The sequence below is a fragment of the Garra rufa genome, chromosome 15 (assembly GCF_049309525.1).
Source record: "Garra rufa chromosome 15, GarRuf1.0, whole genome shotgun sequence".
Taxonomy (NCBI): domain Eukaryota; kingdom Metazoa; phylum Chordata; class Actinopteri; order Cypriniformes; family Cyprinidae; genus Garra; species Garra rufa.
Genome location: NC_133375.1, coordinates 23,904,532 through 23,922,900, shown reverse-complemented (window position 1 = coordinate 23,922,900; position 18,369 = coordinate 23,904,532). Strand labels below are relative to the sequence as shown.

At 35.3% G+C, this 18,369-nt stretch overlaps 1 protein-coding gene across 2 annotated transcripts; it reads left to right on the top strand.

Annotated features, from left to right (window-relative positions):
- The first annotated feature begins 1,305 nt into the window (after positions 1 to 1,305).
- On the top strand, positions 1,306 to 15,940 carry impdh2 (IMP (inosine 5'-monophosphate) dehydrogenase 2). Of its 2 annotated transcripts, XM_073819349.1 has the most exons (15): positions 1,306 to 1,739; positions 3,376 to 3,424; positions 3,528 to 3,629; positions 4,930 to 5,004; positions 5,251 to 5,457; positions 5,535 to 5,622; positions 6,946 to 7,145; positions 8,058 to 8,148; positions 8,223 to 8,318; positions 10,335 to 10,406; positions 12,549 to 12,692; positions 13,081 to 13,225; positions 14,616 to 14,759; positions 15,018 to 15,101; positions 15,597 to 15,940. In XM_073819349.1, the coding sequence occupies exons 1-15, from the start codon at positions 1,642 to 1,644 to the stop codon at positions 15,616 to 15,618; spliced, it is 1,617 nt and encodes a 538-aa protein (XP_073675450.1). In that variant the 5' UTR covers positions 1,306 to 1,641; the 3' UTR covers positions 15,619 to 15,940. The 2 variants fall into 2 exon arrangements, with proteins under 2 accessions (XP_073675450.1, XP_073675451.1); XM_073819350.1 differs by lacking the exon at positions 10,335 to 10,406 and having other exon boundaries at positions 1,351 to 1,739.
- The last annotated feature ends 2,429 nt before the right edge of the window (positions 15,941 to 18,369 follow it).

Genomic DNA, 18,369 nt, shown 5'->3' with positions numbered 1-18,369 from the left:
AAAAAAAAAAACCTACTCGGCTGTTTTCAAAATAAAAATTAATGTTTTTTGAGCAGCAAACCAGAACATTAGAATGATTTCTGAAGGATCATGTGACTTAAGTAATGATGCTAAAAATTGAGCTTTAAAATCACAGGAATAAGTTACATTTTAAAATATATTCAAATAGAAAACAGCTAATTTAAATGGTACAAATATTTCAAGCTTTTTTGCTGACATTTTTCTGATTTGGTGATCAAGATTTTTTTTTTAAATTTAATATTTAAGTATTTTTTTATTAAATCTTATACAATTGAAAAAGTAGTGTGGATTTTTTTAATTTTTTAATTTATTTTAGAATAGTTAGAAAGAACATTTATTTTAAATTAGAAATATTTCAAAACAATAAATATCTTATGTTTTTGATCAGTTTAATGCATCCTTCCTATATATTTTTTTCCAAGATTATAGTGATCCCAACATTTTGAATGGGACCACACAACTTTATCATAACATATATTTACACAAAACCAGAGTTGCCTCTGACACCAAAATGTTGTCGATATTAGTACAGTTCATATTTGCCATGTTATGTTTATATATAATTGGAGGTGTCACAAATACGTACACCGTTCTTACATCAGGATAACTATAATTACTATAGGCAACCTGCAGCCATATAATACAACATTTGGTCTATAGAAAATAATAAACAATATGTAGTGTTGTATGAACCACTTTTTCTTTTGATGATGTTTCACCAAGTGTTCAGCTATGATTTAGTTTTTCTTTTTATAAGTCAATCACATACACAGATCAGATGCCAAGTCAATTTTCTGATAAAGAAAAAATATAATACAAAAATATTAATATTAAATTTCAAGGACAAAAAAAGGTCAAAACTATACAAAATTGCTTTTACTGACAAGCAGTGAAGATTACCTATTTGATCCAAATATATAAAATTGCTTTATTACTTGGTTTTTATTGCGGCCCTAATAGACTAAATTATTTCACACTAAAAATAACATCTTCAAATGGTCGCTGCGCTCACTAGAAGGGCATTAGGTGTCCTCGCGCGCTCCCGGGCCTGCATATTCAGGTCAGTTCTTGCGAGCCAAATAAAGTCAGCAGCAGAGTGCACGAGATAAATTTAAATCGAAGAAGTCGTCCCCCTAGTGCTGAACACATGTGCGCGCGAGATAACGAGAACGAGCCAGTTCTACGATACAAACAAACATCCCACCCTTTCCATTGCACCCCAGGGCGAAGAGATGACTCTCAGTATGCTATATTGAGGGATATTAAATAAAACATTTTTAGCGAATAAACGCCAGCCTGCTGCAGTCCGGAAGTGACGTACGAAGATACCTTATTTATATCTGCGGAAGACGAGGTCGTCTTACAGACAGACACGTGTGATGCTTGTGGGCACCACGGGCCAGCTTCGGTCCCAAAACCTGGGTCTTCTTTGATTCGGACCTGTTTTTTTAATAGAAACCTGCGCTTTTTGAGACGGTTAATGTCATTAGGTTCCGTGAAGACTGTGTTAGATTGAAGCTCTGAGGAGAACATCACTCACCGGACTGTGTGCGCACCGGCTCTCCGTTTCGAATAACACTCCTCTTGTGAGATTTCTGACTTTTACCCTTTTTATGCGCTATGGCGGACTATTTAATCAGCGGACAGACGGGCTACGTGCCTGACGATGGTCTAACCGGACAGCAGCTCTTCAATTGCGGAGACGGCCTTACCTATAAGTAAATACCTTAAGTTGTGTCTCATAACCCTCTATTGCATTCTACATATGCTTCTGTTTGTTAAACATCAAACAGGCTTGCCAGTCAGCAATGCAGATGTGCAGCTTCGTTTAAAACCGCTAACATGAGCTAAACAGCATGTAACGTTAGGTGTCGTTGTTGGTCCGCATTTGTGTGGGTTGACATGCAGTATTGGTATGTGTGACAGTACACTGTTTTTCATCTATTATGCAATTTCACGTGGGTCAGTACCGCATAGACAGATAACTATGCCAGTGTCATGCCATGTGGGTTCACAAGGTTAAATCAGGTCGGAAGGACATCTTAGAATGACTGCTGAACTGTGGGTGATTCATCATCTTCTGCCATTCCATTATAAAGAGTAGAGAGAAGTAGAGTTACCACAGTCTATTCTTAATCCACCTGACAACCCAAACAGCTTTTCTTGTACTAAAACTAATCGCTGTCTCCCACGCTAGTCTCTCCAAATGTGCTATAAATAGGTTGAGCTTTGTGAGGTATGTTGTGGTTGTTTTCTCGTTACAAATTCCCTGGTGCCATGTAAAGCATGTAATGTTACCGAGTGAAAGCCTATCCGTGGCAGGTGCGAGTTTTTTTTTTCTAGAAACTTCTTTCTGTTTACTATCTACCACAAGAGTTGCTCACTATGGACTGTTTACATTGGACATTTGGTTAAAGCATTGACGTACTCGGGTTTATCTCAAACTGGGCGTTGCATGAAACTCATAAACATGATAAATGACATAATAGATATAGTGTCTGTTTTTGGAACTTAATCAACGTCGTGTGTATGTATATGTCAGTGTGTATAAGATAAGAGAGGTAAAAGTGTTGGCAAATTGGACTGAATCGGTCAAAGCAGTACCCACATCAACTCACTGAATCGTTATTGATTCCGTGGAATTCATAAAAGTGATTTCTGCAGGATGGCAAAAAATAAATATATATATATATATATATATTCACATACACATTTTTTGTAGTTACATCTGTCAAGTATGGAAGCCCATTTTAGGAACTAAATAAACATTTTTTTTAAAGGTAATTGCAAGTTTACATCCCGCAGATTCAGACTTTTTTTCCTAAGAATTGTGTGATACAAAAAACTCACAATTCTGACTTTTTCTCAGGATTGCGAGTTAACCTGTGAAGTCAAAACTTCCTCAGAACTGATATAAATTCACTATTACGAGATATGCGAGATATAAACTTGCAATCTGAGAGAAAAAGTCCGATTTGAGAGTTATCTCCCAATTCTGACTTTATTTCTTGAAATTGTGAGTTTATATCTTGCCAAGTTTGACTTTGTAACTCGCAGTTGCAAGTTTGTATCTCACAATTCTAAGATAAAGGCAGAATTGTGAGTTTGTGAGAAAAAGTCAGTTATCTCCCAGTTCTGACTTTATTTCATTAAAATTGTGAGTTTTCATAAAATTGCAGTTGCGAGTTCATATCTAACAATTGCAAAAAGCTTTTTTTTGTTTTTTATTTAGTGGCGGAAACATGCTGTCAATGTCAAGGAGTAGTGATGTGTTCAAAAATCACTTGCAGCAGCTGTAAAGTAATTAATCTCTCTCATTTACATTGTTGCTCACTTTTCTTCATTCTATTTTAGTGATTTCCTGATTCTGCCAGGATACATTGACTTCACAGCTGACCAGGTGGTAAGTGAAACATTCTATTCTACTCTCTACTTTTGAACAGTAGTCAACTTTTTACATTCTGCTGCTAGATGGAGTGGTTTAATTTGATTGACTGTCTCTGTAGGACCTGACATCAGCGTTGACCAAACAAATCACAATGAAAACTCCACTGGTCTCATCACCCATGGATACAGTAACAGAATCTGGCATGGCCATTGCCATGGCGGTAAGAGAATGAATGACATAACATTCCACAACAGAAAGTGCTATTACTGTTATAGACATTTGAATAAGCACAAATGTCAGTGTGTTTGCATAATATTGCAAAATAAATGTTTATTTGCAATCATGCTGCTACAAATGTTGATATCAATGGAATTATTAAAATCCCCCTGAATCAAGAGAAGTTTTTGTCATTTAAAATCTGCTTCCATTAGCTTTAAGACCATCTTTGCAAATATACTGCTAAAAGTTGACAAAATAACAATTGTAAATCTTAAAAAAAAAAAAATTCCTCTTCCAGGTAAGTGGAGGTTTTTTTTTTTGAGAATCCCCTGTCTTCTCTCCAAAACTACATGCAACTTGAATTGAACATTTCATCTTGGTCTCACAGAGTCTTTAAACCTTCACTGCCATTCAAAAGTTTAAGATCAGTAAGATTTTTAATGGTTTTTTTTTAAAGAAATTTCTTATGCTCATCAAGGCTGCATTCATTTGATCAAAAATCTAGAAAAACAGTAATATTGTGAAATATTATTTCCATGTAAAATAACTGTTTTTTTTATGTGAAAATATTCTAAAATGTAATTTATTTCTGTGATGCTAAGCTGACTTTTTAGCATCAGTGTCACATGATCCTTTAGAAATCATTCTAATATGCTGATTTATTATCAATGTTGGAAACAGTTGTGCTGCTTAATATTTTGTTGGAACCTGTGATACTTTTTTCATGGTTCTTTAATAAATAAAAGGTAAAAAATAGAACGTCATTTATTTAAAAAGAAATCTTTTGTAAAAACAGTAACTACCATTTAAAAGTTTGTGGTCAGTGAATATTTATTCATTCTTTCTTTATTTTAAGAAATTAATACTTTTCTATACCAATGATGTGTTTAATTGATATAAAGTGATTAGCAAAGACTGTAATATTTTGTATAAACACTGTTCTTTTTAATGTTTTATTTATCAAAGAACTGTTTTCAACATTGATAATAAATCATCATATTAGAATGATTTCTGAAGTATAATGTGACACTCAAGACTGGAGTAAAGGCTGATGAAAACTCAGCTTTGCATCACAGGAATAAATTATATCTAAAATATGTTGAAATAGAAAACTATTATTTTAAACTAATAATATTTCACAATATTGCTGTTTTTCTGTATTTTTGATGAAGTAAATGGAGCCTTGATGAGCATAACAGAATTTTTTTTTTTAAACTTACTGATCCCAGCAGTGTAAATTAACAAAGATTGAACATTTATGCATGTAGCATTTTGTTATAAAGTCTAATATGTTATCACAGCTGACTGGTGGCATTGGCTTCATTCATCATAACTGCACTCCAGAGTTCCAGGCTAATGAAGTTCGCAAGGTCAAGGTGAGTCTCTTCACGTCTCTGTCTTTGACTCTTGCCTTTTTATGTACAAGCTTTCTTTTCTCATTCATAATATATATTTTTCTTCCGACCCCTACCCTGTAGTTGCAACAGAGTCCTTGTGAATTAGAAATCCACACCTTGTTCTGTATTTAGTCATATGTATTGAGATGACTCCCAAATAGAAATTCCTAATAGAACATCGCTCGACTTTTCTTCCTCCCTTTCCCTCCGCTTTTGATCATTTAGAGGTACGAACAAGGTTTCATTACGGATCCAGTGGTGATGAGTCCTAACGAGCGGGTAAGAGACGTATTTCAGGCCAAAGCTCGGCATGGATTCTGTGGGATTCCGATCACTGACAACGGACAGATGGGTGGACGTCTGGTCGGCATCATTTCATCTCGAGATATCGACTTCCTTAAAGAGTCGGAGCATGACCTGCCCCTCAGTGAGGTGGGTGGGGCTTAACACTTAGGACAAGGGTTAATTAGTTTTTACTGAGCTCAGCTCACTTTATCTTTCTCTCTCAGGTAATGACTAAAAGGGAGGACCTGGTTGTAGCTCCAGCAGGAGTGACACTGAAAGAGGCCAATGAAATCCTCCAGAGGAGCAAGAAGGGTGGGGTCGACTTTAAGTCAGTTTATGAGAGCTCTTAACTCTTCTTTTTTTTTTCTCTCTCTCTTTCACATTCTTATGGTTAAGGAAAGTTTTTAATTAATCCTTGAACCAAATAAAAGATTTATATGAATGTTAATAATTCATTAACCTATATAGCAGTGTTTGGTGCACCACCTCGCAACAGTGGCATTCCACAAAATAATTGCAAGATGGTAATCTTGCATCTTGTACTTTTTAAAAAAAAATTACATACACTTGATTCTTAATACTGTGTTATCTAAATGATCCACAACTGTGTTTTTTTGTTTTGTGATAGTTGTTCATGAGTCCCTTGTTGTAAGTATTTTCTGTAGCTTCTGAAGGGCAGCACTAAATAAAAAAAAAAAAAAATGATATTTAGGCAAAATAAGAAAAATGTACACATTTTTATTCAAAAGTTTACACCCCTGGCTCTTAATGCGTAGTTTTTCCTTCTGGAGCATCAGTGAGTGCTTGAACCTTCTGTAATAATTGTCTGTGAGTCCCTCAGTTGTTCACATTGTGAAAAGATATATGTGACCCTGGACCACAAAACCAGTCATAAGGTAAAATTTTACAAAACAGAGATTTATACATCATATGAAAGCTCAATAAATAAGTTTTCTATTGATGCATAGTTTGTTAGGATTGAACAATATTTGACCGAGATGCATCTATATGAAAATAAGGAATCTGAGGGTGCAAAAAAATCAAAATGCTGAGAAAATCACCTTTAAAGTTGTCCAAATTAGGTTCTTAACAATGCATTTTACAAATCAAAAATTACATTTTGATATATTTACAGTAGGAATTTTACAAAAAATCTTCATGGAACATGATCTTTACTTAATTTCCTAATGATTTTTGGCATAAAAGAAAAATCAAAAATTTTGACCCATGCAATGTATTTTTGGCTATTGCTACAAATATACCCCAGCGACTTAAGACTGGTTTTGTGGTCCAGGGTCACATATCTCAAAATCATAGTCATTGTTGGAAAGGGTTTAAATAACAGTATTTAGAACCAAGCGTATGTACATTTTTGAGTGGGGTAATTTTTTATAAATTCAACTATTATTATTTCTTGTGGACTGTATGTAAACATTTTATGTAAAATATCTTATTCATTGACCTCAACTGTAGCTGCTGACATGGTATAAAACAGCCAATGAATAAGTAAAAATGTTGATTCTCTCCAAAAAGAAAAAAACTTCATATTGAAGGTCTTATAAAACCTTAACTGAATATGTCAGAACAGATCATCATCTAACAGGATAATTCTGACACAATGTTTGTTTTCCATAGGTAAGCTTCCTATAGTAAATGAGGAGGGCTGTTTGGTTGCTATCATCGCTCGGACAGATTTGAAGAAGAACAGAGATTTCCCTTTGGCCTCAAAGGATTCTCGTAAACAGCTGCTTTGTGGCGCTGCCATCGGAACACACAATGATGACAAATACAGACTCGACCTGCTGGTGCAGGCAGGTGTCGACGTTGTTGTCCTGGTGAGGCCTGTTTTGGTCTTAAAGAAGTTCTTCACATTTAGAATGAAAATTTCCTGATAATTTACTCACCCCCCATGTCATCCAAGATGTTCATGTCTTTCTTTCTTCAGTCGAAAAGAGGTTAAGGTTTTCGAGGTAAACATTCCAGGATTTTTCTTCTTATAGTGGACTTCAATGGTGGCCAGCAGGTTGATGGTCCAAATTGCAGTTTCAGTACAGCTTCAAAGGGCTCTACATGATCCCAGCTGAGGAATAAGGGTCTTATCTAGCCAAATGATGCCATTTTCGAAGAAAAATACAAATATATACGTGATGTAGGTGTACGTACCGACCAAGTGTTTACAAAGTGAACATGCAAAGAAAATCAAACGCTCTTTACAAAAAAAGGTAAAACAATGTTGATTTTGAATTTGGATGGGGAAAATGAGTTGTTGTTTTTTCCGAACTACCCTACCTTTTTTAATCAAAGTACACAGATGAGGAACTAACCGCATGTGACTTTCCCCAACGTGATTATGTAATGTGTAAAGACGTGCATCACAGAAATTGTGGTTAAAATTTAAGAAAAATGTTACCTTTTTTAGAAAATGACCAATTGTTTTGCTAGATAAGACCCTTATTCTGTGGCTGGGATCCTGTAGAGCCCTTTGAAGCTGCATTGAAACTGTAATTTGGACCTTCAACCCATTGGTCACCATTGAAGTCCACTATGTGGGGAAAAATTCTGGAATGTTTCTCATAAACCTTAATTTCTGTTCGAAAGACAGACATCTTGGATGACATGGGGTGAGTAAATTATCAGGACATTTTCATTCTTGAAGTGTACTCCTTTGATGTCTTTCAGTGAATCAGTTATTGAAGATGGATTATTTTGTCCTATTTGTTTACATACTGTCTCTCTGCTCACTTCAGGACTCATCCCAAGGAAATTCAATTTTTCAAATTAATATGATTAAGTACATAAAAGAGAAATACCCCAGCGTACAAGTCATTGGCGGCAATGGTTAGTATTAAACAAACTTTTTAAACATAATATTTGCAAACATACAGTTAACATGGGTTGTTTCTCCCTTGTAGTGGTGACTGCGGCTCAGGCGAAGAATTTGATTGACGCTGGAGTGGATGCTCTGAGAGTGGGAATGGGCAGCGGCTCCATCTGCATCACACAAGAAGGTCAGTCCACCAATCCCACGCCTGACTGCCTGCCCCTCAGCCAATCACAGACTGCATTTTTACATCCAGTCATTCCAGAGAGAGCACTTAATGGCCAGTGCCTCCTCTGGTCCTGTTTTGACATGGTTAGAGCAGACTAAATTATCTGTCATTTCCCAAACATCCCTGCAGTTTTGGTCTTCCCGTTAATTGTGCGGATTGATTGGCAGACAATCTGCACTGTACTGTTTCCTCTCTTCCAGCACTTTTCTGGGGTTTTTGAATCTGTGGAGAACAGTTTTCATATTTTGTTTGTGTGGTGTAGCTATTATTTTATATTCTGTGTTTTTGTCTAAGAAATAATATGTATATGTCTATATAAGTGTTTGTCTGTCTGTCCATTTGTATAGTTCTCTGTGACAAATGTCTTTCTCTGTCGCTCTGAATGATGGGAGTATGGTAGTGGAGGCTCTTCCTTGCTCTATTCTGTCAGTTTTTTTTTTTTTTATCTTTTTACACTTTTTTTTTTCTAAGTTTTTGCTTCTTTTGTGCTTGCTTTCACTCTCTCTATGGCATATTTTCTTTCTTCCGACCAGTTGTCTTTGTTACTTGCTTCAGTTTCCTTTTTTTTCAGCTCTGTTCCAAAACCTAGCAAAGACTGTTCCAGAAGGTAGACTATATAATTATACTGCCTTCTGACATACACTACCAGTCAAATGTTTTTGAACAGTACATTTTTTTAAATGTTTTTAAAGTCTCTTTTGCTCCCCAAGAATGCATTTATTTGAGCAAAAGTACAGCAAAAACTACAATTTAAAAATATTTTTACTATTTAAAAAACTATTTTCTATTTGAATATATTTTAAAAGGTAATTTATTCCTGTGATTTCAAAACTGAATTTTTAGCATTACTCCACTCACATGATCCTTCAGAAATCATTCAAATGAGATTTGCTGCTCAAAAAACATTTATTGTTATGTTAAAAACAGCGGAGTATAATTTGTAGGTTTCTTTGATGAATAGAAAGTTCAGAAGAACAGCATTTTTTTAAATGTAAATCTTTTGTAACATTATAAATGTCTTTATCATCACTTTTGATTCATTTAAATCATTCTTGCTACATAATAATTCTTTCTCAAAATTATACTGACTTCAAGCTTTTAAATGGTATAGATCAGATAAATGCTGATCTATGGATCATTCGATTCATCAAAGAAATGTACTAAAATAAAATAAAAATTGGAAATAATGTTTCTTCAACAACAACTTGGCATATTAGAATGATTTCTAATGGATCGTGTGACACTGAAGAATAAAATTATGCTGAACATTTAGCTTTGATTACAGGAATAAATTACATTCAAAAATATATTTGAATAGAAAGCAGTTAATTTAAATGGTAGGGTTTTTTTGAACTAATACTTTAGCAAGGACGCATTCAGTTGATCAAAAGTGACAGTAAAGATTTCTATTTAAAATAAATGCTGTTCCTTTGAACTTACCATTTTTGTGAATCCTGAAAAATGCATCATGGTTTTCACAAAAATACTCTGCACAACTATTTTCACAATTAATAATAAGAACCAGCATATTAGAAAATTCTTTGAAGAATCATGTGACACTAAAGATTGAAAATTCAGCTTTGCCATCACAGAAATAAATTACATTTTATAATATAAAAATTGAAAAGTTGTTTTAAATTGCATATGTCCTTCACAAATATTACAAAAATCAAAAATGGCTGACAAAGCAAGTGAACATTTTATTATAAATTAACTTCATACTGAATAAAACAAGTAATTTATTCTACTCATCATTTATGAGTATTAGAGTATTATGCTGTTAGTTTAACAACATGTTAACATTAAACTGTATTGCAAATACATTCCTTACAAGGTCCAATAAAAAATAGCAATACTTCCTTAGAAAGAAAGCAGCCTATGTAGGCCTCGAGGTGCCTCACTAGGTTTTAGAACAGAGCTACCGTGCGCTCTTTCTCAGTCTCTATTTCCCTTTCTATAATTGTGTCTCTCTAGCGCCTCTCAGTATTCCTCCTGGTTTAAAGCTCCACAGCCCCAAAACCCCAACTACTGTTACGGGATACTCCAGTAAGTCCCTCCCCCTGATCCCCATACAGATCCCATTGGCTCACTATCTCACTCTGCCTGCTGCATTGACTGGTTAATGGCTCTGCATCATTAGAAGTAGTTGCTGGTTTTTGGGGTTTTGGATGCTTATCATTGTCTGACTAACCTGTTAGTAATTGCGTTTGGCACTTCCTCTGATTTAAGTCTGTTACCCAGAATCCCTCACTAACATACGTGAACTAGCTTGTGCGGTGGCCAGAAAAGGTATTTGGACACGAAAATCACACTTAAACAATGTCATCACATCATAAAATATAAAACCAAGTGACGTAAAAAAAACAAAAACAAAACTGCTAATTGACACTAATGAACATTTGTAGCCCTAGACCACAAAACTAGTCGTAAGTAGCATAGGTATATTTATAGCAATAGCCAACAATATATTGTATGGGTCAAAATGATCGATTTTTATTTTATGCCAAAAATCAATCCATGAAGATATTTTGTAAATTTCCTACTGTAAATCTATTAAAACGTAATTTGTTATTTAATAATAATATTTGCTAAGAACTTGATTTGGACAACTTTAAAGATGAATTTCTCAATATATTTTTGCACACTCAGATTCCAGATTTTCAAATAGTTGTATCTTGGCCAAATGTTGACCTATCCTAACAAACCATTCATCAATGGAAAGCTTATATATTCCAATGTATAAATCTTAATAATTTTTTATTTTGACCCTTATGACTGGTTTTGTGGTCCAGGGTCACTTTTGGTCACTTCCTTCAAACATTAATGTATCTTCTTAATTAATGGGATGAACTTGAGGGGAAACGACTTCATTCAACCCCCTTAAAATCACTTTTGGAGTTGCTGATTAAAAGTCATTGCCAATTTGACACAGGAAAGTGAATTTAGTTCTTAAAAAAGCTCTAGCGTTGTTTGTTTCCATATGTCATTTGCTTTAAATATGTAATCTGTACAATGAAAATGCTAGAAATGTGGCTTAAGTGTCCAAATAGGTTTCAGAGCTGCTGTAAGAGCACTGGAACGCATGAAGTGCACTTGTTAACGAAGCACAAATATCTGAGGGTTTCACAATCGTCGGTCTCACGGCAGAAGGTCTTCATTTTACAGTTCAGTTTAGTTTGTGTTAATTTCAGTCACACCATTTTTTCATTTTACAGTATGCAGTGTGTAGATGGTGTGACTTTAGAGATTGCACAAGGGGGTTGTGGGTAAAAAGCTGACACTTGTCATTTCCCAGTGCTGCTGGCCTCTCTTCATTTCTTGTCTGTTCTCATTCTTTGTTCTAAATAAAACAATGAAAATATCAAAAACTCCTATGGCTGCAGGGCTTCAGTCAGCATGGATTTCCATGGACTTCTTGCATGGAGCTTATCACTTGTTATGCTAATAATATAATATATAAATAAATAAAATGGTATCATTTGTACTAGTAGTCTCAGACTTTTGGATCCCACTCTGTCAACATTTGGAAATGATAATAAGTCGGATTTTTATTGTGATGGTCTTGCGAAAGAGCACAAACAGACAGTGGAACAAGATTCAGGTGAATTTAGACAATGACTCATATCATTTAGAAACTTTCTCAGTTGTCCTTGTTTGTCAAGACTTGCAGAGGGTTTGCTGATGGGCTCCTCTATTTCTCCTCTCATGTTACCTCACCATGTATAGAAAATCTCACATCTAAAATTCCACTTTCATAAATCCACCAATTTCATATAATGCTAACTTTTTGTCTTTGAACCTTGAAGTTCAAAGAAATGCTATGATTGAGATTTCAATTTATTTTGGTTTGGCCTCATTTTGAATTGACATGTAAAACTGTCTGTTACGTTTACTGATTGGTTGATTGTCACTGACTGATGTCACATGACTGCATGAGTATTCATGTGTCCACATGTCTATCTCTCTGTGTGTGTGTGTGTGTGTGTGTGTGTGTGTGTGTGTGTGTGTGTGTGTGTGTGTGTGTGTGTGAGAGAAAGTATGGACGTCTATTTTAGTATGAACAACAACTGAAGAGTATTTGTTCATCAATGCATATGATTGACCTCATCTACATAATTAACATTTGTAGAATATGCAAGTTAATAGTGATTTGTAAGTAAGAGTCTCTATTTCTTTTTGTTCTCTCAGTGCTAGCGTGCGGGAGGCCACAGGCAACAGCTGTGTATAAGGTATCAGAATATGCTCGGCGGTTTGGAGTCCCTGTCATCGCTGATGGGGGAATTCAGACCGTTGGTCACATTGCTAAAGCACTTGCACTGGGAGCATCTACAGGTGAGATATGGGTTAGATATCCACCTTATTCTTCGCCTATGCGCAAGACCTCTGTTTCATTAGCCACTATAGGGAAATTACAAGAATTACAAAGTGCAGTAAACGGTAAAACTGTTTGCACTACAAACCATTGTGTTCATAATTAAGATAATGCATTAAAATAATATGGTAAGACACACCAATTTGCAATATCAAGCAGCAAAGTGAGCTGTTTTGTACAGATAAATAATAGCTGGTTGCGGATGAGACCGGAAGCCAGACCCATAATATTTACAAATGGCCGGGCTCACTCTTACAGGAAAATTAAGGTGGATAGATTGACAAGATATAGACTAAAGTCATAACTGAAGCTAAATTCTCTAATGCTTTTGGTTTCTCTGTCTCTTAGTAATGATGGGGTCATTGCTCGCTGCCACCTCTGAAGCTCCTGGTGAATATTTCTTTTCGGATGGGATCCGTCTGAAGAAGTACAGAGGGATGGGCTCACTGGATGCCATGGACAAGAACTTGGGCTCACAGACCAGATACTTCAGGTGTCACATACAAATAAATTCTTTGTCAAATACAATACTGTGCTCTTACTGCTGTTAGTTCTTGCTACAGTTTAGCCACTAATTACAGGTTTCCATGTTTTTTCAAACAGCTTTGCTATATGCTAAATATTTCACAACTGCTTATATAGACTAATGCTTGATGATAGTTAGGTATACAGTTGAAGTCAAAAGTTTACATACGCCTTGCAGAATCTGCAAAATGTTAAATATTTTAGAAAAATAAGAAGGATCATACAAAATGTGTGTGTGTGTGTGTGTATATATATGTGTATATATATGTGTGTATATATATATATATATATATATATTTGTTTTTTTAGTACTGACCTGAAGATATCTCACATAAACCACATTTACATATATTCCGCAAGAGAAAATAATTAAATTTATAAAAATGACCCTGTTCAAAAGTTTACACACACTTGATTCTTAATACTGTGTTTTTACCTGAATCATCCACAGCTGTTTTTTTTTTTTTGTTGTTGTTGTTTTTTTTTTTGTTTAGTGATGGTTGTTTGTCCTGAACAGTTAAACTGCCCATTGTTCTTCAGAAAAATCCTTCAGGTCCCACAATTTTTTTATTTTTTCAGCATGTTGGTGTATTTGATCAGGGTAAATTTAATGTATTTTGTCTTCTGGGAAACATGTAATTATCTTCTATAGATTCTGAAGGTAAGTACTAAATGAGTCTATATAATATTTAGGCAAAATAAGAAAAATGTACACCTTCATTCTGTTCAAAAGTTTACACCACTGGCTCTTAATGCATTGTTTGTCCTTCTGGAGCATCACTGAGCGTTTGAACCTTCTGTAATAGTTGTATATGAGTTCCTTAGTTGTCCTCAGTGTGAAAAGATGGATCTCAGAATCCTACAGTCATTGTTGGAAAAGGTTCAAATACACAATGTCAAAAACCAAAGAATATGTGGGATCTGAAGGACTGTCTGAAGAACAGCGAGCAGTTTAACTGTTCAGGACAAGCAAAGGACTCATGCACAACTATCATTCATCAACAAAAAAACAGCTGTGGATGTAAACTTTTGATTCAACTATTATTTTCTCTTGTAGACTATATGTAAATGTCTTTTATGTGAAATCTTATTCAGGTCAGTAATAAATTTAAAAAAACATGGATTTTGTATGATCCCTCCAACTTTGGTAAAATAATTAACATTTTGCAGAAAAGGTGTATGTAAACTTTTGACTTCAACTGTATTTATGGAGTAGTAGTTCAGTGAGAATATGAAACATTAATAAAAGCTAATAACAAAAAAGCTTTTTGAGTGAGAAAGCAAGTTCTACAGAATATAAATTTAAACCATGTTCACTCTCTCAACCTAACTTTCCTCTCTCTCTGTCTCTTTTTCAGTGAGAGTGATAAGATTAAAGTAGCTCAGGGAGTTTCAGGGGCTGTTCAGGATAAAGGCTCCATCCATAAGTTTGTTCCATATCTCCTCGTTGGCATACAGCATTCCTGCCAAGACATCGGTGCAAAGAGCCTCACGCAGCTGAGGTACGCGCAATCGCACTAATTACTCACATACCTGCAATTAAATGCATTCCATTGTGCAGTGTGCCACTATTTTTTTTTCTTATTTTTGCAATTCTGTTTGATTCCTTTAGTGGCAATAAAATTATAAACTACAACTTTAAGCCAATAAAGCACTGCTAAAACAGACACAAACCCAAATACTCATATGTTTGACATTAATGAGAGACAGTTTGACATTTTCCTTTCCCCCTTTCCTCTTTCCTTCTCCATCTATTACAGGGCAATGATGTATTCTGGTGAACTAAGGTTTGAAAAGAGGACAATGTCAGCTCAGATGGAGGGTGGAGTACACAGCCTACACAGGTAGTTGAACATTCATACACTTAGTCAAAAAATATTGAACACTACTGATCAAAAGTTTGGGGTCAGTAAGATAAAAAAAATTACATTTTATGTTACAAAAGATTCCTGTTTCATATAAATGATGTTATTTTGAATGAATCTAAAAATAATAGTGTATCAAGGTTTCCACAAAAATATGAAGCAGAACTGTTTTCAACACCAAATCAGCATATTAGAATGATTTCTGAAGGATCATGTGACACTGAAGACTTGAGTAATGGCTGCTGGAAATTTAGCCATGCTGTCACAGGAATAAATGATATTTTATTAACATAGAAAATATTTATTTTAAATTCTAATATTTAATTAATCAAATGAATGCAGCCTTTGTAAACATGAGATCTTTTTTTTTTTCAAAAAGAAAATGTAAAATCTTTCTGAAACCACACTTTTGAATGAAATAATGTTTTTAACCTAAATTAAGAAATTAACTGACCTTTTATTTTGTTCTTTCAGCTATGAGAAGCGCCTGTTTTAAAGAAGACACTACAGATGCCAGTATATGGACAGCCAAACGCACATAACCTCCATTAATGGACTTCCACGCGTGCTTTTGCATATACAGGCACCCAAACACACTGAGAACCTCAGCTTCCTCTTTCTCGTCTTCCCAGCCGCCTTTCCTCTCAGCGAGGAGAGAAACCGTGTGTGACTGTCTGCGAGCATATGCCAATTTGCGTGAATGTGTGCATTTGTGTGGTTGCGGAGAACGCATGTGCCGTCTGCTGTTTGTATCAGATGCCTTACATGTCAAAAAATGTCATTTGACTTTTGTTGGAAAATATACATTTTTTGCCACACATATTTGTCCTGTCTTGATTAATAAAATACAAACATACCTGCATATGCATTATAAGCAACAGTCAAAATTGTCTGTCCAAAGAAGAAAACCGAATGATCCAGTCCAGTGCAATGCATCTGTGTGAAACAGGAAGTGTTGTATTTTAATGGGATTTCTGTCAAGTTTGCTACAAAAAGAGAACTGACGGTTCAAGTTAGGTGCATGTGTGTAGCTTTATAAAAATTACAATATATTTCACTCGCACTCATATTTTTTTTTTTATTTTTTTTTTTTTATCATAAATTGGTTTTCAAATCCTGAATCTGTGGGTAGATGACTGCTCAACACTGACATTGGTACGTTATTCCTCATTTTGCAAGCGTGTCTCAAGGGAACCAGCCTTCACCTCCAAAACTACCGGACTTTCCAAGCAAGCGTTCACACATTTACTAATGGACCCGCACCTGGACAGGTTGGGCTGGGAGCTCCAGGTGGCTCCTCATAAATGAAATATGATATTGGCCTGTTAGTGAGCTCAGCCCAGCTGGGCCCAGATCTCTTAATGCTTTTATACACAGCAAAAATGAAATGACTGACAGGTGTATATTAATGTGTGCCTCAATATTGTCTTTCCTGCAGTCTAAGAAAACAATATAAAAAAATATTTGAAGTATAAGCCTATATAATTCTCATATGTATCTATATTTTCAAATAAACACATGAAAAACAGTATTACACTGCACCTACAATCAAATGAGTGAATCAACCATTGTAGCTGAAGCACTTTTTGATCTAACATACAGAAATATAAATTAAAAGCAAGAGATGACAGGAATTATAAGAAGAGAAAAGAGAAGGGAAAGACATTGAGATGTTTGGAGGGGGAGGTTGTGGGCAGTCTAGTGAAGAAGTGAAAGTGAAAATGTTCCTCAGATTTCTGAGGAGGAAGTCGGTAGGCATAAATACGCGAACGCTCTGACAAACTCACACAAGCCAGGGAGCAGAGAGAGGGAGAGAGTGCGGAAGACACAGGAGCGATGACAGGAGCAGGTAACGTAGAATTATTCGTCTCATCTCTTTCGTACCTGTCTGCTTTTATCTGTCCTGTGTAGTGTGACTCCTCTCTTGTCGTTTATCAGTGGCAAGTAGTTTTCTTTCATTTCTCTTCACCTTTGCTCCGCTTGTTTCTTTCATTTGTTAACTTCTCTTCTCTTTTGCAAGCAGATCGCACTGAAATGAAAAAATGTTGGAAATGTCCATTGATACACTGTGCATTTGTCTCATTTTGTTAATCTTGTCTCATTCTGCTGATATTTCCTCAATGTGTTTGACAAATATAAGGAAATCTTGACCAAAAGAAAAAAGGGAAAGACAGAGAAGTGATCAGCTAGTCTATACTAAAATATTTACTATGTGCCATCAAGGCTGTTGTTTCTAAAACTGAGCTTCATATTTCAGGCTAGTTCCTCCTTTCATTTTACTTCATGTAACTTTCTGTAGTCAATTTTGTGTCCTGTTTAACCTCTCTTGTCATTTTGTCTTCATTTACCTTTCATAACCCCCCTTCTCCTTCTCTCTCTCCCCCTCCCTCTTTCTGCCCACTCTTCTTCTGATAGGGAACAGGTTTTTCAAGACACAAGTCTACAGATGAAGCCAGATAAATAAACAAGTTTGATTCTATTGCAGAGGCGCCAAACTTGTTTGTGGTAAAAAGCTGTTTGAATGTTGTTTCTCTTTCCCTATTTAATAAAAGTACACTTGCTAAATGTAATTTCAGTATGAAAATCATTTTCAGTTTGTTGCCGGATGTGCTTGTTCATGGAGTATTGGTGAAAATGAAAATGGCCACAGCAGTTTGGATGGTAACGGAACCCATAATGCAGCTGTATGGTTGACTGACAGCTGGCTATGGATTCTGTGCCCTTCCTTTCTTGCAGGAGCTTGATTGTATGTTGGGAGAATGCAGGAGTTATGATATTGTATGCTACTTGAAATGTATTTGAATATATCTGCAATGAGTGAATGTGCCAATATGAGTTCTGATGTTGCTCTGGAATGACACGTTTTCTCCCGGATCGCAAGAAATATGTTTCGCCACCGGGAACTTCGTGTCAGCCAAGAATGGCATCACTTCCTGACAATCACAAATCCTCAGTATTTATTCAGTAAACCACAGAATCTAACTAAAATGCTTTGTCAGACTTGAATTTTGCCTCTGTAATTCTTTAATAAACTAAGAACATTTGTTATATATAACTTGTTGACTTTTGTTTTACTTTGGGGCCTTTATCAGCAACTCCTAAAGAATTTTTAGATCTGCATGGTGATATAAAAAGGAATGACAGTTTTGTCAGTGAGTGATTTGCAGGTTTTAGATGATTTAATTTCTAGTTTTTACTCTGGCTAGAGGATACAAAGGGAAATCTATGAGCCAGTATTACTGTTTCA

Bases quoted from the DNA above. Each gene is read 5' to 3' on its own strand.
- impdh2 (XM_073819349.1), top strand. From the start codon at position 1,642: ATGGCGGACTATTTAATCAGCGGACAGACGGGCTACGTGCCTGACGAT. The intron at 3,630-4,929 runs GTAAGAGAATGA...ATGTTATCACAG, and splicing joins GCATGGCCATTGCCATGGCG to CTGACTGGTGGCATTGGCTT. The intron at 10,407-12,548 runs GTAAGTCCCTCC...TTGTTCTCTCAG, and splicing joins TACTGTTACGGGATACTCCA to TGCTAGCGTGCGGGAGGCCA.